The sequence below is a fragment of the Sciurus carolinensis genome, chromosome 4, assembly GCF_902686445.1.
Source record: "Sciurus carolinensis chromosome 4, mSciCar1.2, whole genome shotgun sequence".
Classification (NCBI taxonomy): domain Eukaryota; kingdom Metazoa; phylum Chordata; class Mammalia; order Rodentia; family Sciuridae; genus Sciurus; species Sciurus carolinensis.
Window position 1 is genome coordinate 103056794 of NC_062216.1, and position 22763 is coordinate 103079556.

Sequence of the window (22763 nt, forward strand, 5' to 3'; positions counted from 1 at the left end):
GGATTACAGGTATATGATATCCTACCTAACTGAATGGCACATTTTAACTGGGAAAATTTTTCGGTATAAGAATTGTATTTATTTATTTATTTAGTGGTGTGGGGATCAAACCACTGAGCCAGGCAAGTACTATACCCACTAAGCCAGGCAAGTACTATACTGAGCTAAACACCCAGTCAGTCCTATTAAAAAAATAAATAAATAAACAACTATTCTTCTTGGGCAGGTTTACTACAACTTCAGTTGCCTTAATGGTGCCAGGCACAGTGGTGCACTCCTGTAATCCCAGCAACTCAGAAGGTTGAAGCAGGAGGAGCACTAGTTTAAAGCCAGTCTCAGCAACTTAGGGAAGCGCAAAACAACTTAGCAAGACCTTGTTAAAATAAAAAATAAAATGAAAAAGGGATGGGGATGTGGCTCAGTGGTTAAGCACCTCTGTGTTCAATCCCTGGTAACCACCCACCACCAGAAAAAAAATGCTTTAAGGGCTTTCAATTTCATTGCAGTTTTTCTTTACACAATCAAATTTGGAAAATTTTTCTTATAAAAAATGGACTTTTTCATCCTCATTTTGAAATTTATATGCATATAAATTTAACAGTGATTTCTTGTTTTTAAAATCATTATTATATTTATAGTAATACTTTTCATATTTTACTACTTGCTATTATAGCTTTTCTTGATGAGAATTTCCAGAATCAATTGAAAAGAATCAGCTCTGATTTGACTAATCATAACACTGCTTTTAACTTTGGTAATTTCCTAGGTTCACCAAATTCTATTTTTATTCCTCACTCTTTCTACTTTCTTTGGTTTTACTGTGCTACTTTCTTAGTGTTTTTGTCCTGTTTTTTTAGTTGAATATTTATTTTCAAAATATTTTCAATTTTTAATATAATCAAAGCACTATTTTTCTAGCATCCCAAGTTTTGATACAATACTTTGTTGTAACTCTATTCTAATTATTTTAAAATTAATTTCCTCTTGTTGTTATTGTTGTTTTAGGAGACAGTGTCTAGCTCTAGCAATCCTCCCATCAGCCTCCCAAGAAACTAAGACTGCATGAGTGTGCTAACATGCCCAGCACCACTATATATTTTTTAATTCTTGAAAATTCTTAACCATTTTTTCTTTAATATTTCTTCTCCACCACTGTCTGCATTCTCTCCTTTGGAGCTTCTCAACCTGTCATCTAACATGTCTTAGATTCTCCTTGTTTTTCATCTCTTAGTCCTGTTCTGGAAGAATTCTAATTTCCATTTTCAAACTACTAACTTCTCCCTTCAGTTGTGTCTATTTGCTCATTTATGGAGTTATTTTAAAACCATATTCTTCATTTTCATGTAAAAACCAGTTGTTTACATATCAACTTATATTTACTGTTTTAAAAATAATTTTTCTTATTTAAATATAATTCATTATGCCCTCAATTTAAAAAGGGAATAATATGTTCTAGTACTGAGAAGTGAACCTAGGGGTCCCCTTCACCGTTGTGCTTCATACCCAACCCTCTTTACTTAAGACAGGGTCTCAATAAGTTGCCCAGGTTGACCTTGAACTTGGTCCTCCTACCTTAGTCTCCTGAGTAACTGAAATCATAGGTATATGCCACAGGACTTGGCTGGAATAGACACATTTTAAGCTAAGAAACTTTTAGGCAAAGTTTCCATTGCAAAAGATATCCATTAGAAAGCTTATCTTTAATGACAAAGGGAAAAAAAACAACTTCTTAGAGTTCCCTTGGCTGTTATTCCACCAAACGTTATCCCACTGTGCCTACTTGCAGCAAGGCATGGAAAGAATAGATTCTATTATTTCCATTTAGATTTAGAGAAGTTGAAACACAATAAAGTTCTCTTTAAAGTACTTTCTCCTCAACTTTTTTTTAATATCAAAGTCACAGAAATGTTCACAGTAAAATGAATACCACAGACCTTTCACCAGGGTTCAAATTTGTTAACACTTACCACATTGGTTTTATTTCTCCTTTTCTTTCTACATATACATACACACACCAAATCCAAATCTCCACACACCTTTTTTCTGAACCCATTCCTAAATCCATCAAGATACACCACATTCAAACATATTCAGCATTATCTTCAAAGAATAAGGGTACTGTCAGTAACAGTCATAATGTTATTACAACACCATAAAAACTATGAGCTTCAAAAGAATATTACACAGATGTGCAATAGCAGATTCAAAGCTAGTATCTAAGTCATCTGATTAAATGTTCTTTATCTTGGCTTTCCTAATGAATGAACCTGAGCTGATTCTCTGGTGATTATTTCCATGAGACAATCAACCAAGAACATTTTCTTCCCTCAATGACCTTAAAATTAAATTTCATTTACTCCTTCATTTGACAGGTATTCTTAAAAACAAACATTTCTAAAAATTGAGCAATAATCTTCTAGAATATTAAACCTCAAAAATCAAGTATACTGAATTTCCAGGTTGTTTTCATTACTTTTTAATTTTATTTTATTCAATTTACTTATTTAGGTACTAAGAATTGAACCCAGGCACTTTACCACTAAGCTTACATTTTATCCCCAGTCCTTTTTATTTTTTGAGATAGACCCTCACTAAGTTTGCTGAGGATCTCACTAAATTGCCCAGGCTGGCCTTGAACTTGTGATCTCCCTGCTTCAGTCTCCTGAGTAGCTGGGAGTACAGATGCATACCACCCCTCCCACCTTCCAGGCTATCTTCTTACACTATGTAGCAGCTTGAAGTGAAGTCAGTATAACCAACACTCTCAAAACTAGACACTCTTTTTTATATGCCACAGAAATTCAACCAAAAACAATGAGAATTTCACTACACCAGCTTTTAAAGGAAAAAAATGTGTTTCAAAAAAATATAGTATACATAGGATTGACAAGGGAAAAGAATTTGTTTCATATATGAAAAACTTGTAAGTATATTCAATAATCTACATGGAAAACCAATTTTTCAATGGTTATTATTTCATCTCAATCACTGATATTAGGAACTGAAGAAAATTAAAAACTATTAATTAAAAACTCCCTTTCAAGGAGCACACAAAATAGCAATATAACCTAAAAATAATAATTAAGCATTAAACTGTATCATACAGATAACTATAACCAAAGAAATGTTTAAGATCAAGCTACAATCAAATACTAACAAGATTATTTGCTATATACTGCTAGAAAGTGTACTAGGAACATTCCATGGATTAACATAATCTCACAGAAACCACACTTTTTCACTGGGAAAACACAGCTTAAAAAAAGAACTGATATAAAGGGGTAGGATATGCCTCAACTTTAAAAGAACAGAAAAGTAGAATGGGGAGAAGATCATTTCAAGGAAATGGGAAAGCACCGACCAAAGCACAAATATGACAACTATCCAGATAAGATCAAAACAGGAGTTCAAGTTGAAGAAATGGCTAAACAGAATGGAAATGAATTATGAGACCTTAGGTACAATAAAAGTTTATACAACAGCTACAGCGGGGCACCACTTTATGTGCTAAAAATGCCCTTTTAGAATAGTTATCTGATATTATTACCAAATGAGAGAGAAACCAGAAAGAACCATCCGCTACTAACACTTACATGACTCAATAAATTGTCACCTGAACAAGCAGAAAACTTGAAGTGAACCAATTCTGCTACACTTCACATCAATAAACCCTTTTGTCACAAACAAGGAAGTGGCAGATATAACTGCAATGTGCCTGAAATTGTTTTTCAAATATACCTTCAGTGAAGTTTAAAGGTACATTGAAAATTATGTCATTAAGAACTGCTAGTCAGTCAGACGTGGAGGCACATGCCTGTAATCTCAGCTACTTGAGAGGCTCAGGGAAAAGGATCATAAATTTGATGCCAGTGTCAGCAACTTAGTGAGACCTTGTTTCAAAATGAAAAAAAAAAAAAAAAAAGTGTATAGCTCAGTGGGTAGAGTCCCACTGGGTTCAATTCCCCAGTACCACCAAAAAACCAAAACAACAATGAAACTAACCCCTGATAATTAGACTTGGGATACAGCACAGAGGCAGAATGTATGCTCAGTCTGTACAAAACCTGGGTTCAATTTCACAAAACCTGGATTCAGTTTGAAAAGAAGACGTGCCAATCAATTAATATAAAACTACATTTGCTGTTCAGTACTACTGTACAAAAATAATTTGACTAAATTTGGTATGTGCATTAAATTTATAATACAAGTATTTACATTAATAAAAGCAACATCATAAATAAATTTATACAAGAATTCAATAGGGGCTGGGGATGTAGCTCAGTGTTAGAGTGCTTGCCTAGCATGCACAAGGCCAAGGGTTTGATATCCAGTACTGAACAAAGAAAGAAAATCCCTACACTGCTTTAGAACTACACTATTCACCAAAGCTAACAAACACACATTTTTTAGAAAGAGTTACTATGTAAATAATACCCATCATACTTTTTATTCGTGTCCATTAATAGTTCAGTATATACTCTATATAATAATTATATATATATTATATATAATAAACCCTCATCAGACGTAACAAAAGAAACTATCCCAAAAACTTCCTTTTTATTAAATAAACTCCTCCTAAAGAGAAGAAATTTGAGAAGAAAACTTTCTCAAGTTTGTAAAAACCAGATTACTTACCAGTAACTTGAGTTATCCTATTGGGTCTTTTCCCTCACAGATCCACCTCTCTTGCCCTTCTGTCCAGCATGAGACTCTTCCTGATGGGCATCCACTGGAACTGAGGGGGCATGCAGTACAGACGTATATGTAAGAAAGTTGGGGGTAGGGGATTTGGAAGATGCTAGAGACATGCGTCAGTGCACTTGCTTACCTTCCTGAAATTGGAAATTTCAACGGTTCCTTGGTCCTCGAGGCATTCACAATAACTTCAAAGAATGTGGATCTGTGGAGATTACCCAATAGGAGAACTCCAGTTACTGGTAAGTGATCCAGGTTTTTCTTCTCTATCAGAATAAGAAGATTATTTAATTTTATTTGAGATTATTAATACATATTAACTACAGGAGAAAAAGATAAAAATTTGTTGGGTTATTATATATGCACACATGAAAGTAAACATAGAAACAATTTGTGAACCATAGCATCAATAGAAACTTCTAGCATTATCAGAAACACAAGGCAAAGACAAAGACTTGCATAGTTTCATTTTTACATGTTCACTGTAAAGACAGTTATATTTTAACATACAAAAATATTAGCTATCGAACTATTCCATTTCATTGAATGCCACCATTATTTTTTAATATTAGTACAAGAATAACTAGTTGATCAAAATCTGCCATTTCTTAGCTATTGTCATTAACATTTACTGAATTGTAATATAGAAGCTACCAAGGTGGACAATCAATCTTTAAGACTGCAGATTAAAAGTATTAGTACTATTCCATTTATCACTAAGTTTGCACTTGTCACCTACTAGAAACCAATCATTAAAGCTGCTGATAAATATCCACTGAGCTACATCCCCAGTCTGTTTTTTCTTTGAGACAGGGTCTCACTAAGTTGCTAGGACCTCACTAAGTTGCTGAGGCTGGTCTTGAACTTGAGATCCTCTGCCTCAGTCTCCCAAGCTGCTGGGATTATAGGCATGTGCCACCACACTCCACTAAAGAAAAATTTCTAAAGAAAAAAAAAAAATCCTCAACAGAACTTTTGCCTTTAACTCAGTATATATTAATCATATTATTTTAATCATGTCATTGCCACAGCAGGTACTAGATGCAGATACATGTTTTAATACTCCTTTATCATTATGCTGCTAAACATTTATCCCCTACCTTTGAGAAACTTGTAGTTTCATGACTCTTCCTTCTAAGGAAACAAATTAAAGAAAATGTACGAAGGATTGAACCCAGGGCCACTTTACCACTAAGTCACATCCCTAGCCCTTTTTTGCATTTTATTTAGAGACAGGGTCTCACTGAGTTGCTTAGGGCCTCACTAAGTTTCTGAGGTTGGCTTTGAACATGCAATCCTCCTGCCTCAGCCTCCTAAGCACTGGGATTACATGTGTGTGCCACCATGCCTGGTAATACTTGTTTTTAATAAAGGTTGACAGCACACTCATCGAGATTATTGTTACATTCCTATTTAAGATACAAATTGCTCTGGGTAAAAGTATATTCATTTTTCTGTAAATCTGAATTGAAAAGTATTATAACAATAACCCATTGGTTTTTAAATGATTAATTCATTCAAACAGGGGTACCACACTGCTATGGTTTGGATGTGGTTTGAGTGTGTATGAACCAAGGGTTCATGTGCTGGAAGGTTGGTCCTCAGTATGGAAATGCTGAAAGGTAATGGGACACTTAAGGGGTGGAGACTAGTGGAAAAGAATTCGTCATGGGGGAGTGCCCTCCGAGGAGATTAATTCCATGAGCAATTTGTTATAAAGAGACCAAAACTGGCCCCTCCTCACTCTCTGGCTTCCTGTCTCACCATGTGACCTCTTTTGCACTTGCTCTTACCGTTAAGATACCATTCACCATGAGGCCCCACCAGAGGTCAAACATGGAGCCACCCAATCACAGACATTTGACCTACAAACTGTGAGCTAATTAAACTCTTTTCTTTATAAATTACTAAGCTTCAGACACTTCACTATAACAGAAAACAGGCTAATCCATACAAAGACATCCATTTCTAATGATAAACATAAAAAGACTCATCTAGTTAATTCTTCTAGTTAATTAGATTACTCCTTAACTTCTAATCACTGAAGAGTAAGTATATGGCACATAGATCTTACATGTTTAAATTTATAGAATAGAGACAGGTAACCAAAAAGGTCACTTAGAAACTGGCACTGAAAACTACATTCTGTGGTTGTCATCATTCCATAAAACCAGCTAAAATGAATTTTCTGGACTAGTTTGGAAAAAATTTCAGAGATTAAGATGCTGTATTTAAATCTATCCTGTGTGAATTCTAATAATGCTCACCAACAAGAAAGCATTCCTATGAATAAAATAGAAACAAAACTGCTATCACTTCCAAAAGTAGACAAAAAGATGTGACTTTCTTTTGGGGGGCTCTGCCTTACTGTCTTAGATATTTTGCGTTGGGGCAAACAAGCTGCCACATTCAGAGAAGCCCTATGAAAAATTCCACGTTAGAAGAAACTGATGTCTCTGACCAACAGCCAGACCTGCCAACAGTCACATAAGACAGGTGTTCTAAGGGCTACTGAAAACCACATGAGTGAGCTTGGAAGTGGATCTGCCCTCAAGTGAGCCCTGAGGTAACTGAAGTTCTGGCTGACATCTGAACTGCAGCCTTGTCAAAGAAAAGATAGGAAAAAGAACACAACTATAATGTTAAAATTAATCTGACCAGATTTTGAAGCCCTGCATTAGTCTTCAAATCAATTCCTAATAACCCTCTCTTAAATAATGAGTAAAATATTTTCTCATAAAACTGATTTTATAAAACAATAACATACCGCTCTAACACAATAAATTTCAATAGTCTCAAGTCAATGAAAATAGTTACTATAACTTAAAAGTAGCTCATTTTCATTCCTTTGAAAGTTATTCATTTTGTATTTACAACGAACTAAAAACTTTCAAATAGCAATTCCTCTATTACATTTCACCAGACTCATGCTAATCATATAACTTTATTATTTTTTACTTTTTTTCTTTAATTTTTTTTTTATTTTTTACAGACTGCATTGATTCATTGTACACAAATGGGGTACATCATTTCATTTCTATGGTTGTACACAACGCAGATTCATACCATTCGTATAATCATACAAGTACATAGGGTAATGATGTCTTTCTCATTCCACGATTTTTCATACCCCTCTCTCATTTCCTTCTACATAATCTAAAGTTCCTTCATTCTTCTCACTCCCCACCTCCCCACCCTTCCACCCCCATTATATATCATCATCCACTTATAAGGGAAAACATTTGGCCTTTATCATATGACTTTAAAATAATTAATTCCACTATCACTTTAAAAGTGTACATACAGTTGGAGGTGGTAACTCAGTGGTAGAGCAGTTATCTAATGTGCTAGGCAGGTCCTGAATTTAATCCCCAGCATGCATGAATGTATGTATGTATCTATCTTGTCTTTCTCTTACTCTGTCTCACGCATACACAAAGTAGATATAAACATATAAGTACTGAAATGCCACACTTTTCAAAATCTTCAATGGATATTCATTAATCACCTTTTTCATGGAACCATACACCAAAGCATCAATAACAGTAAGGTACAAACCACTGCATTTCAATTACTCTCAAAATATTAATTCCTCATTGTCTCCCACCTAAGTAGAGGAAGTCTAACTCATCTTTCCATTTTCACTCTTGCATCCTGCCAATCTACTTACTCTCTATAGTACTCAATGGCTTCTTGTTACATTTCCAATAAAATCTAAATGTAGTATCGTTTTTTACTAAATTGTGATCTGGTAGTCTGCCTACTTCTCTGGTTTTGTTGGATGTCACCCATTCCTCACCACATGCTAGTCCCTACTGAATATAAAACAAACTATTTCTTATCAAAAGGGCTTTAAATTTGCTATTAACCAGAACTCTTTCATAAACACTCTCTCTTACCTTCAGTTTTTATGACACCTCCTCAGAGGAGTCTACCTACTCAAAATAATCCCCCATTGTTATCAAAATCTGCAATTACTTTGCTTGTGTTCTTTATTTGGAACTTAAATTCCAAGAGGGCAAGGATGTCTTATTCTCTTTTCTAACTCCATTACCTAGCCCATCATCTGGCCCATAATCCCCATTTGTTTAATGGATAGTTAAATTATTTTCCAAATTCATAAGCCACTCAGTGATATTCAGTTCCAGAGTCTTAGTTACTCCCTTCTTATACTTCCTATGCTGTAAATAGCTTTTTACTCAGTACTCATAAAACCTGAATCTTTAAGTATCATAAATCATATCAAATTCAGTGTCCTGCAGAGACAGCTATTGCTTTATAAATCAAAAACGTTTTTATAAAATGTACCATGATATTCTTGGTTAGTTGATCAACAGAGTGCTATGATTCGTCCCTCCTAAAAGAGAAGAACAGTTTCTTCATATATGATCCCTTACAATTAACTATACAATTTTCCAAGAATTTAAAAGTTACTATACATTTACTTGCCAATTGAAAAAAAATTTGTTTTTGCAGTGCTGGGAATTAAACCCAAGGGCCTCTATCGTACTTCGCAAGCACTTTATCATTGAGTCATACCCTTGGCCCTTAAAATATTCTTATCACCAAGATAAACCCAATATTTTAGGTATCTTTTTTATTAATTCCTTTACATTCTATAACTACAATCAAGAGCCACCTTTAGAAGTGCAGGCTGAAAGATATTTCTAAATAATTATAGCACTCTGCCTTGGGCAATAAAGTTTCTAACATAATTTTACTCATCTATGCTTATCCAAGTTAACCAGCTTTATTTAACTTATAGATAAAATTCAGAAAAGGTTAAGATAAACACTATGCAGGATTATTATCTTGTGAAAACTTAAAATGTAGATCCGAATGTCATACCTGTTAAATATAACATGAAACTTGAAAGAAAAATTAAGATTCTGTCTGATCAAAGTAAAGGATAATTACATGGTTAAATACTCCCCCTTTCTTTTAAAAAACATCCTCTTTCCTCTGTTTCTGTAATATTACACTCTCTTGTACTTCTTACTCCCTAATTACTTTTTCCCTTCATTTCTTTATTCTTTGTGGGATGTTCACCCTCTATCACCAAAAAAAATAGTGATATTTCTTAAATATTCATTTCAGGTCTTTTTTTCTCATGCTGTACAGATCATTTTCTCCCTGATCTATTTTACCCATTCCCTTGGCTTCAACTCAGATATGTATGCTGATGACTACCAAATAAGTATTTATAGCTCTGTCATCTTTCCTGATCTTTAGCCCCACATAGCTAACCAACTCAGAATTCCCCCAGGCATCAAAAAATTTAACAAATCTAAAAGTGAACTATTTCCTTTTCCTAGGCGTATCTCAATAAGAAATACCACCATTCACCCACCTTCTTAATTAAGCCAAAACCCTGTATTCATCCTGATTCCTCCCTCCTATACAACCTGACTTCCCACTTCACACCCATATCAATCAACCACCAAATCCTATAAATTTTCTACTAGACACATCTAATACATTCATTTCTCTCTTTCCCACTGGCATTACTCTTGCTCAGGACACTCCTGCCTCTTGCCTAGCCTGCTGCAATGGCTTACTACTACCACTACTATTACTATTGCTACTACTATTGCTACTAAATGACAACTAAATGGTTTCTCTGCTTGTAATTAAGCTTCAACAAACAAGAAAGAATGACATAAGATAAAATTAAATGCTAGTGGCAGTTGTTCCAATCATGCATTGAACTGATAGAAAAAGAAAACATTTTAAAAACTGCTGAAAAAGTTGAACAATCAGGTCACATGGGTTGATGTAAGTTCTTTTAACCAAAAATAAAATGGGAACAATTAAACATACTCCATCCAACTCACAGGATTATAAAAGAAATGAATTCAGATAAATGTTCCTTAGGGGGGTTAAAAAAAAAAAGTAAAAAACAGTTTAAAACAGCAGCAGAATCAGATAAACAACAAAGGCCTTTGCAATTCAGTTATCTGTTATCAGTACCTATGACACAGGTACTATGACACAAGCACTGAGAATTTTTACAAACATCATGATTAAGACTTACACTGTAATCACTGTATCATTTATCACCTTTAATCATCACCAAAAAGTCATATGGGTAAAAATGGGAAGGTGGGAATTTAAAATGAAATCTGATTCTTGGACTAATGTGTACTATCCTCAGAAAAAAACAATCTAGGGAGGGAAGAGAAGCAAAATCAACATATTTTCAGTACACTGTGTAAATACAATCATCATGTTTTATAGAATGCTTTAAGATTAATTTAAAAGGCATTTATTCTGGCCTGGGGACAGAGTTCTTTTTGAGAAGGATCACTCCTAAGCAATCATAAAGAACAAGAAAGAATTTGTGAAAGACAGGGGAATAAAGAACAGATGAATTAGCATAATACAGAAGATGCAGCAGCCTGGAAAAGACCATTATCACGCTCTGACAACCCCAACCTTGAAAACAGACACTTACTTTTTTTAACTATGGCAAATAATAAACAAAAACAAAACATGGTGCTTTTTACCTGCTGAATTTTTAAGTTTACTTACACTGGTTCCCACTCCTACTGTACTTCCTAGATATTAAACCTTACTAATATGGCCCAAGTGTTCATGTGACAGTTCACATCAGGACACTAGCCAACTAACACACACACACACACACACACACAAACACACACAAATGGGGGGGCAGGAGGCAGGAGAAGACAAAGGAGGAAGAAGATAAAAATATTCTTGAAGCAATCTGTGAAAAATGCTATTTTTAGTAAAAACCACTTATTCTTATGTTTTGGTTTTTAAGTTGCCCACCAGAACTCAATCAGGATATTATATACCCCTACATGGACATCTATTACTGCATCACCCCTTGTATATTTGATTGCTTTAGCTAACAATTTTTGAGTCCTCACGACGACTATGAGGCATTATCAGAGCCTCCATTTTCACAAGTTAAAAAAAAAAAGCTGATGTTCAAAAAGTTGTGTAACTTTCACAAGGTTAGTTACACAGCTAGTAAGTGGTGAAACCAATTTTCAAACCCACAGGGTAGAGTTCGAGAGTCCACACTCTTAACCACAATACTACATAACTACAGAGAACTCTTAAAATTAGAAATTCTTTGCTTTTGCTTTTTTTTTCACATTTTCATAATGAATATACATAAAAATTAAAAATAAATATGTATATGTAAAACAGGTATTTTCCTACACTTAAACTTTGAATGTATAATAAAATCCTATATTAAATTAAGTGAAAGATGGTAAAATTATAATTATAATGCAAATTACCAAAGAACATTACAGAAAAATGCTGTGTAAGTTGTTAGAAAACCAGTCAAGCACGTGGTTCATGCCTATCATCCCAGCTACTTAGGAGACTGAGGTAGGAGAATCTCAAGTTCCAGGCCAGCCTGGGTAGTTTAGTGAGTCTCTATCACAAAAACAGTAAAAGTAAAAAGGGCTGGAGATGTGGCTCAGTGGTAGAGTATCCCAGATTTAAGCCCCAGCACCACAAAAAAAAAAAAAAAAAAAAAAAAAAATCAAAATGAAGTCTGTTAACATTTGAACTTCAAAATATTAGTTAACAAAAGGAAAAATGGTCATTTTTCATTCGCCATACTGCTCATAGATTTTAACAACTTGGTTCTTGTATTATTAAAAGCATGGTTTAAAGTTATCAAGATGTACAGCCCTAGATCAAGTATTAGGAAAATTGTAAAAAGAAATCCTTAGGGAGATACTTGCTAGACAAACCTAATTCCTACCACAGCAAGGCAATAAAAAGCGACTGACTATTCAGACATGTAAATCTCACATTAACCAGTTATTGACACTGAACAAGTCGCAATCTTTCTGGCCTGCGTTTTTCACTATAAATAGGGTATTAGGCTAAAGTCATGTGTCCACCCCCCACAAAAAACGGGGGAAAGGATCCCATCCAGAAGATTGTTAAAACATTACCACTAGAATCTTCCAGAGTAGCTGAAAATCCCAATAAGAATTTACAAACAACAGTGGTATCAACCCATTTTGAATGTTTAATACCAACATCCTACCACAAAAACCCCTCAGTCTACCTCTGAAGACAGTTCTAATTTTTTCAGGGGACAGGGTGTCAGTTTATTAGGGATTGAACCCCGGGACACTCCCACTGAACTACATTTCCATCCATTTAATTTAGAGACAGGGCTTCCCTAAGTTGCTAAGGCTGGTCTTGAACTTACAGATCCTCCTGCCTCAGCCTCCCAAATCACTGGGATTACAACTATGTACCATGGCATCTGGTTGTTCTATCCCTTTTAAGGTGTAAAGTAACTAGTTTGTCTCACAAAATGACCACTCTGGAGACTCTTGGAAGGGTCCTTTGCTTGAAAATTCTCTAAAATTCTATAACTTTCTACAATAAACAATATTACCAAATAGATACAAAATCTTTTAAATGGTTACCAATCACAGCTCGTACAACAAAAAGCTAAGTAGTAATCATGAAAACCAATAAACAAAACACTGTAGGTGTTCAACAAATATTGGGTTTAATGAATAATTTATGGGCGAAGTCGCAAGACATAATATTTTATATTATGCAATTTTATACACTTGCAATACCACTAAAATTGTAAACTGGAAAGATAATTATTTACTAATACTTTTTTTAAAGGGACAATTATTTAAGGGAAATACGTGGTTTTAAAAATCCCATTTAAATCCTCAACTGAAAACTTGATACACCACAGAATGTTTCTACCAAATATGATGGCCCCAAATCACACCCTAAAGCAAAGAGGAATAAGCAAAGAAACATTTCACCTAGCTAGGATAGTTTTATAAACTTCTTTACCAGAGAGGAAAGGTGAAAAGATCAACCAGTAATCATGACAACCTGGGTTTCAACCTAGGGTCTAATATATCCTGTGATGAGATAACCAACTTCCTCACCAGCCATATAAGGTAGCTTGATAGGCAAATGAAGGCTATATAGGAACCCATCCTGAACACAATGAAGCATTACACAAGTGAATTCCTAACACACACCCCCGCCACCGAAATCACCAATACCAACTGATAATTAATGTGGCAACAATAAGTTGTTCAAATATATTCCTTAATGGTAAAGGCCACCATTTACAGCCAGAGATAAGGGCTTTACAATTATATTTAAAGAAGAGGAAAACACAAAAGTAAACTCCTGAATAGCATATTGAAGGTCACTGACAACATAACCAAGAAGAAAGAGACATTAAACTTAATAATGTAATCCTATTATAAACTGTTTCCAAAAGATGGTTCATGAGATTAATTTTAAAGTGTTTAATATGTAAATTTAGCACAGGCAAAGCACTGGTATAATACTTTATTGTGTTCAAAATGCATTCCCATATATCCTTTCACTTGTCCTCAAGCCACCTATATGGCTGATGATGAAGAGGAATTTGTTTAGATCCTAAATTAAACCCAGGTTGTCTGAATATTAATTTATTTTTGCATGCTTTCTCTTTGACAAAGAGATTTATTAAGACTAGTCTAGATGGGTGAAGTTTCTTTGATTATTCCTCTTGCCTTCAAGGTTAGATATAAGGGTAGTATACTCGGTAGACAACTATCATCTTAAAAGATAGCAGGTTTTTTTTGAAATATACACATATTCATATACAAAGAGAAAGTTTTAACCAGCAACGAAATAGCAGCTCTTTCAAATATCATTTGGCTGAAATTTCATAGGGAAGAAAGATAATCAACCAAACTGGGTTGGCCATGATGCTAAGACAGGATCTAGCTAAACTACAATCCACCTGCCTCAGTCTCCCAAGCTGCTGGGATTACAGGCATGCATCACTTCCCCCAGTCAAAATAACTGATTTCATTCTTAATTTTGAAAATAGGTCTTCTTAAAAAACTAGGACTATGTTTGAAAATTTATTTTATATTCCTTCTGTACATCATTTGCAAACACTATCTATCTTCTGTGCCAGAATTCAAACTCTTTAGAGGGCTAGAACAGAGTCATCCATAGTTCCGTAGTCCTAGGATCGTATATGCCCAAAAAGCTTGTGCAGAATTCTATAATTTTGTTCATTACCACTCCCATGTGTATGGAAGGGCACTTTTCCAAATAATGACATATATTCTACATCAGAATTCCCACTTTTTCAAAGATTATATTTTTTAAAACCCAATAACCTGTTTTTCTAATATCTATATACACCTGCTTCAACAAACCTCTATTGAACACCTATTATTTTCCAGGCACTCTGCCAAGCACCTGCAAAAAGATAACGAAAAACTCCAATTTCCCTTGAGAAACTCAAAGCACAGCAAGGAAATGGATGAATACACGTAACTGAACTATAGTATGCTAAATGCTATAATCCAAGTAGACATCACAAATGTACCTTGAACTATTCAGATTCTAGAACGAGATCACAGCTATTCTTGAAGCTTTAACCAAAGACCTATCCTCTCCTCTTTGATTAATTCAATATTTAGAATACTTGGCTTCATGGAAAAGACACAGATCAACCTTGGGTTTATGAGGAAATTCTGCAGCTAGATGGGTGCCCCATTCGGAGGTATACACAAAAGAAGGCAGGTTTGGAATGGGGAATAGATATGTAAGCTGGGTCTTAAAAGAATAAAGCAGGAATCACTAAGCAGGCACAATGATAAAACAATTCTTTAAAAAATGAATCCTGTTAGCCTAACTCTGGATAATAAGAATAGTAAAAAAAAATTTTTTTAAATAGTAAAAAACCTGAGTTAGAGGTACAGTTCTATGGTACAGTGCTTGCCTAGTACTGCAAGGCCCTGGGTTTGATCCTCAGCACCACAGAGGAAAAAAAAAAATGAAGAAGCAGATGAGGAAAAATTCCATTATTTTCATAATAACTGTCTAATTTCTATATATAGTTATTCCAATTTTACATAATTGATTTATCTTTAAAAGTACAGGTAGGGGCTGGGGATGTAGCTCAGAGGTAGAACTCTAGCCTGCCATTGTGAGGTCCTGGATTCAGTTTGAAGCACCTCAAAAAAGAAAGTACAAGTTCATAAACAAAAACATTACTATTTCAATCATAAAATTTAGTTTCATTTTAATTATAATTAAATTCAATTAGTTCCAATTTTATTTTAAACTCAGTACAATCCAAACAATATAAACTCTGAATGCTAAACTATTTTCAATTAATCTCAAATACCACAAATTTATGTATGGTATATTTCAGTTTGTGATAGGACCTCAAGGACAATTATCTTAAAGTCATTCAAAAAAGAACTTAAAATTTAGTCAAAGAATACATTTCATAGGACCTACATGGTTGCAAAATAAGATCATAAGAATAATAATTTTCCATAGTTGTACCTTTAAAGTACTAAGGAATTCATGTACAACATTATCCTTGAAATAATGCTAAAACAATATAAACCTACAATTTATGGACAAAGTAGTCTGTATTTTTACAAACACAATCTTAAAAATTAGTGGAAAACCAATATCAGCACCAAAAAAGCAAATCAAAACTAAAGAAACATTAATTGAAAGAGTTAAATACCTACAATGATCTTGATACTTTACTAATTTTGAGTATACCAAAATGAATGAGAGCTTCTGCCCTGCAGAGTAGATAAAAATCTAGACAATTATACTACAACTTAGTGATTCTCTTGGAATAATTACCTATGCATACATACATACATACATAGAATCAACATTAATGGTAAATGGAGATAGGGAGAGGGTAATTCCAGACGATTTCTTTAGAAGTACCATCTGATAAATATACTTCAATGCTGATACAGCATAGGATTGATTAGCAACAGGAAATGAAGCCAGAAAGGCAATTTAGGGACATATTAATATAGCTTTGAATACTATGCTCAGGAGTTCATCACTTATTCAGCAGCCACTGCAGACCACTCTTTTTTTTTTTTAATATATAGGGACCAACATCACCATACTTTTCAAAAAAGAATGTTGCTAGCAGCATTCCAGATATCAATTTGTCCAATTAAATAAATGATATGATAGTTACAAAAACTGGAAAAAGAATAGATCTGAGAAACAAAGGAGAAATAGATTGTATATAAGGAATGACAAGAAGTTAAGAGTCAAAGCTGAAATAATAATAGTTTCAATTTAGGTTATAGAAAGCAGTTTATGTCACATACAGGATAAGGAATATAGAGAAGTCAGACATGATTAGGCAGAAATTGATTTCAAAACTTAAAAGGAAAACTCAGAAGAAGTGTTTCAATTTAAAAACAAAGACACCAACATCAAATACCATGGAGTTGACTTTGAAGGAAGATTTGAGATTTGGCCACTGAGTTTAACAATTAGGTAGAACACTAGTTATCAGAGAGAATTCATGTACTACAGAATAAAGTAAAGAAAAAGACTGCCTGGTGAAGTTAATCTTTTCTGTATAAAAATCCAAGCTAATAAAATTCTAAACCAGTAGTTCTCACACATGTTGCTCTCAGATCTCTTCACAGTCTTACAAGTTAAAGAGCTTTATTATCTATCATCATTATACTGCAAACAAAAACAGGGGTTAAAGGCATGTAAGTTCAGTGGTAGAGTACTTGTCTAGCATATACCAAGCCCTCATTCCAATGCCAGCTGGTCAAAAATAAATAAAATAAATAAATAAATAATAAAACATCATGTTAATTAAATGACACTTTTACAAAAAATCTATATTCTCCAAAACAAAGATAATTTTGTGTGAAACTGGCACTGTATATTTTTGCTAGCCTCTTCGCTGGGATTAACAGAAGACATCTGGATTGTCATATCTGTTTCTGCATTCACTTTTTTGCAATATGCCATTTTGGTTCAAGAATATGAAGAAAATATGGACTCCCACAGATATATAGTTGAAAATGGAAAGCATTTAAATAACTTTTTCTCAAATAATTTTAGATATTCTTTTTTGATACTAAAGACAAACAGTTTTTTTTCCCAAAAGTTTAGTGGCAATTTGAAATCTAAAACCACACCAACAAAGTTTTCATAACGTTGCCTTAAAAATCTTTGGTATTTTGTACTTTGAATGAAATTATCCATGCTTGGTTTTAAATTCTCATATATTGATTTTTAGGAAATATGGGTTCACAGGGATAAGCAGCCCTTCCAAAAGTTGACACATTTCATCGTAAAATACCAGAAACTGCATTCACTGATATTACCAGCAATCAAAATCTTTAAAACTCAAAAGAAAAAAACAGAACCACCAAATAAATAAATAAATAAGAAAGAACATGGCTCAGTGGCATACACCTATAATCCTAACAACTTGGAAGGCTGAGGCAGGAGGATCCCAAGTTCAACAACTAAAAAAAAAACTTAAAGGTTGGGGATGTGGCTCAGAGGTAGGGCACTTGTCTAGCACATGGAGGCCCTGAGTTTAATCCCCAAAACTGCAAAAAAAGTAAATACACACACATAGAGGACTCAAGCTCTAAAGCTCACTGTTGAAGTTACAAATTTTCAGAACTTCTAGTTTATATTTGAATTTTTATTACTGACAACAAATACTATCAATTGTTTCCCCTGAAGTAACAGACTTCTATTTTCTGTATCTATTTTTAAGAAACCATCTGCTAAATATCCAATTTGAATAACCAGTTTGTCAGGTGGCCTTTCAAAAAAAAAAAATGATGTTCTATGAAAAAATCAGCTTCTCAAGTGCTTTCCCTTCGCAGTTAACCACTGCACTTTGGGATGCCACAGAAGTGTTGCATGTGCATTTTCCATTTCAATGGAATATTTAAAAGACAAAGAGACTTAATAAAACTAGTAACTTACTGTTTCAAAAAGGATAGTCTGAAATGAAACTGGCATTACTTTTACTGCACAGGCATGGTGATGAAGATTAGAATGAATATGGCAATTTGGTGCCACTGCTCTGATTCATGCAATAGTGCTGTTTTAACCTACTACTGTCCTCTGTACCATCACTGCATGTGTGGACAGCGAATAACGGCTCAATGTTCTTATAAAAATAGTTTGAAAAGCATAAATTAACTAAAAGGGTTTAAGGGACCCCTACAGTTCCTCATTCCACACTTTGAAAACCACTACCACAGACTATCCAAACATTAATCACTTTCACAATTTCCCTGTAAACAAGGAACCTGTGAGTACTCTAACCCAAGATAAAGGGAGGAGAAAAACAAACAAGAAACCTCCGGGTGTAAGGAATCTCTGAATAACAAATAAGTGGTTGCTGGAAAAGTTCCTCAGATGGGTAGGGAAGAATCAGGAATTTCTTTAAAAAAAAAAAAAAAAAAAAAAAAAAATTTAAATTTTTAAAAGCAGGCTTTAGTTAGCCCTCATTTTTTTATCCCATTCCCACACCAGGAATTTACAAGAATTAATACTAAACCTCAAATTAAAAGAAAGAAAACAAGTATGATAACAGTAATACTGAAAAGATTTTCATAAGATAATAGTTTCTTTAGGGTTTCTTCTAAACGTGAACTTCACAGTTTATTCCCATTTTACAGAAGGTGAAATAATTCTTCTCATCAATAGTCAAATCCTTACCATAACGCTGTGTTCAGGTGTAGACAACACTTTTGTAATGAAGTTTCACCTCTTCAGCTCAAATATAAAGGAAAAATGTACTAACTCTACTTCATAGAGAACCTCATATAGTTCAAACTGTTTCTCTCTCCTCCAACCCTCTTGGTACCAGGGACTGAACCCAGGGGTGCTTAACCACTGAGCCACATTCCCCAGCCCTTTTTTATAACTTATTTAGAGACAAGGTCTTGCTGAGTTGCTTAATGCCACCTAATAGCTGAGGCTGTCTTTGAACTCACAATCATCCTTCCTCAGCCTCCCAAGCTGCTGGGAGCCACCACGTCCGGTTCAAAGTGCTTCTCATTTAACAACAAAACCATTAAATTTTACGAAAGCAAAAACCATATTTTGCTTACCATTATATGTCCAGTACATAGCTCAACCTTGTATAAAATGCTCAATAAATATTTGCTATTGAAGTAGTTCTGAGATATGAGGTTAAGTTACCGGATTCCTAGTACAAGACCTAGTGCTTTCTAAGTCATCTTTTCCACAGCTCTCTAAAATAACACCTATGTGAAACCTAATGGAACTATCACAATGTACCCTGAGAAAATATAACACTACGTGTTCTATTTGAAAACCTGCTATAGACTAGGTTTTATTTTATAGATTTGCATTTGTACCATAGTTCAAAAGCAAAACAACCCTTTCATTTAACTTCTAAATATTTGTTCTGTGAAGTAAGCAATAAAGTAATTTTCCATTCCTATATGCAGGCACAATAAGATACTAGTCTTAATTGTCATATATCAATTACTACCTTCACAAGACTATAGTAGATATTTCATTTTCTCTGATGATTTGTAATGGTTCTTAATTTTCTACTTTCTTATGTTTATATTTGGAACACTTATTGCCTTAAAAACTTCAGATTCTAAAAACTTCAGATTCTAAAGACTGAGCAGTGCCTTTGACGATAATCTGTTGCTGTAGCATCTTTTTTTTTTTTTAATATTCTGTCAGTTTGACATTTATAACTGTTTCTCAATAAAGGACAATTCAGAAAATTTTAGGTCATTTAGGTTCTAGATTTAAAAGAGATTAATCGAATTTACACAAAGGCCAACAAATACAAAACCGAAATTCAATCAGAAATGGCATAAATTTAAAAGAATATAACTGAGAGTACAATTGAGGAATTGAAGATACGTCAAATCACATTTTATTCTGACACACATGCTATGAATTTAACCTCATTCTACAGATCACGACATGACCTCCCAAGGATATAGGCAAAGGAAAAGGTTTTCTGTTGGAATGTAAAGCATCTGAACTAGGTAATCTTTAAAGAAAAAAATATATTGTCAGTAAAGACTTCAAAGAGAGACCATGGACTGGATCTGTTCTGAAGGTTTAAAAAGAAAAAGAATGTTTCAAATGTCTAGGATGACTTAGACTTGACCTCACATTTGGCAAGTGAGAATCAGTTCAGAGGTCAGTCTGCCCAAGGGATTCAAATCATGGCTGCTGGTCACATAAACAGGTCTTCGGCAAACTGCATCCTTCTGCTCTACAGCTATCCAGGCCCAGCTCTGGTTCTCCACAATCTTATCCTTGAAATCACCTAACAGTTAATGACCATGTCAGTTATGGAGAATTATTTCTTCTAACTACTGAAACTTTTGCTTCTCAATCATGTTCCGCAGTCCTTTAATCCTGTCTTCCTCCCATTACTGGGATGGAAATATTTTGTAGTGCAATCAATATCTGCCTTATTAACAATGCCCTGTTCCATTGTTCTACCCAAACATGGATTCCACTCTCAATTTCAGAAACAGCAGTAGGAAAGTAACAGATAACAGAGAAATTAGAGCTCTTAGGTTTAACTCAAGGCCAAAGTCAAAAGAAAAGAGACAATTCAGAGAGGAAGGAAGAAGCTTAGAGGGTCACAGTGCAGAACACTTACTTTTAGGAACAGAGTGTCCCTTAGACTTCTGGTGGGTTGCCCAGAGCCTCTTCAGTTTCAATCCAAATGACAAGGCTTCTCTGAGTCCTCCTCAAGTAATGTTTCCACCACTAAAAATGGGATCTACAAGAGCTCAGATGTACTGGTAAAAAAATGTCAGGGGCTCCCATATGGGCCTCAAGCCTCTTTTAAAGTAGGCCCACTTCTCTGTCCTGGGCCAACTCCCCTGTGTACTATAATCCTTCTTCTTCCAGGTGCCAGGTATTCGGCCTGTTTCTTCTCTTCTGAGCTGCCACCACCTACTCTATTTCTCAGGGTTCCACTAACCCCAAGACTGGCTGTGGAGTAGGACAACAGCTTCCCCCCTTCCTTGCTGTCCCTGCAAATAAACATATAGGCTCTTCTAGTTTCAGTATTTTTTCTAATGGCTACAAGAAAATAGAGAGGGAACAACAAAAAGCAACAATATAGTACCAGAGATTAAGATTTAAAGTTCCTGCCTCCAAAAAGAGAAATTTCCTAAATAGCGCTTCTTGAGAATTTTTTAAAATACAAAGTACTAACAAAGATATATAAATATATATTCTTAACCAAATCCAAGCTCATATGACATAAGGATACTCTCCTTTTCAAAATACTTAAAACACGGGTCCAAAAATAGCAAGTAGGTAATTTTTTTTCTTTTTAGAATGTTCTCTCATGTTACCTTGAATTTAGCAAATGTTTAAGTTTGCTTTTTAATGGATATTATGAAAAATGTTCAAAATTTTTATCCACTGTAAATGAGAATTCATATACAGAAGTGTAAGATTTACAAAAAGACAATCATGTCAAAACAGCAAGTTTCACTGGGAAAAATCTTTAAAATTTGAGACTTCTGGTCCTACATTTAAAAAACTTTTAATGGTGTTTAAACCATCAGGATACCTTATTTTTAGAAATCTAACTTTTACTTAATATTTATAATGTAATGTCAAAATTATAAAGACCTTCTATTTTAAAATTAACAGGGGATAATTTAAGATTCTAATAGACTTTGTAATATCAAAATAAGTACCTTATCTAAAAGTTGAGCTATAAATTACAGGATTATAATGAATTAATTCAAAGGCCACCTTCCTCTAAATGCCAAGGAACTCTTTTAACTAAGTGCTGGCATATCAAGAATGCCTGACTTTGAATGTTCTGGATGACTTTCTTTATCCACTTAATTTATTTAAGTGGCTTTTAAAAGAGAGAGTTATAATACTATAAGCTTACAAACCATAAGCTTTAAGACTGAAAATAGGCAGAGATCATTTTATCTCATTTTTCTAACAGGCTGCCATTTAATCCAACTAAAGATATTCGGATACTTTCCTTAAAATTGTGTTCCTGTGACTGGGCTTACCTCCAAATACTTATTTAGAAAAATACTAGAGAACTGGAATAACACCAAACAAAAGCTTGATCTGACTCTTCCACACGTCCGTATTTTTTAAAAAAAGTAGTTTAGTCTATTGTGTATTCTACAATCAGATACTTTTTTGAGGATCAAAATTAAACTACGTCTTTTGCTCCTAAAGAGGATTTCGGTCTCCTTGATCCC

The 22763-nt window shown here is 34.2% G+C and overlaps 1 protein-coding gene across 10 annotated transcripts in view; it reads right to left on the reverse strand.

The window, feature by feature from the left end:
* Nucleotides 1–22763, reverse strand: part of Yaf2 (YY1 associated factor 2) — a 68855-nt gene that overhangs the window by 44733 nt on the left and 1359 nt on the right. For 3 of the 10 annotated variants that reach the window (XM_047548945.1, XM_047548944.1, XM_047548939.1), the window contains exon 3: nucleotides 4832–4903. The exons of 1 other annotated variant lie outside the window; for it this stretch is intronic. In XM_047548945.1, the coding sequence (XP_047404901.1) occupies nucleotides 4832–4903 (72 nt within the window). Of the gene's footprint in view, nucleotides 1–4638; nucleotides 4739–4831; nucleotides 4965–21175; nucleotides 21555–22763 lie in introns of all 10 variants that reach the window. 6 more of the 10 variants (XM_047548940.1, XM_047548941.1, XM_047548942.1 and 3 more) reach the window with 4 other exon arrangements.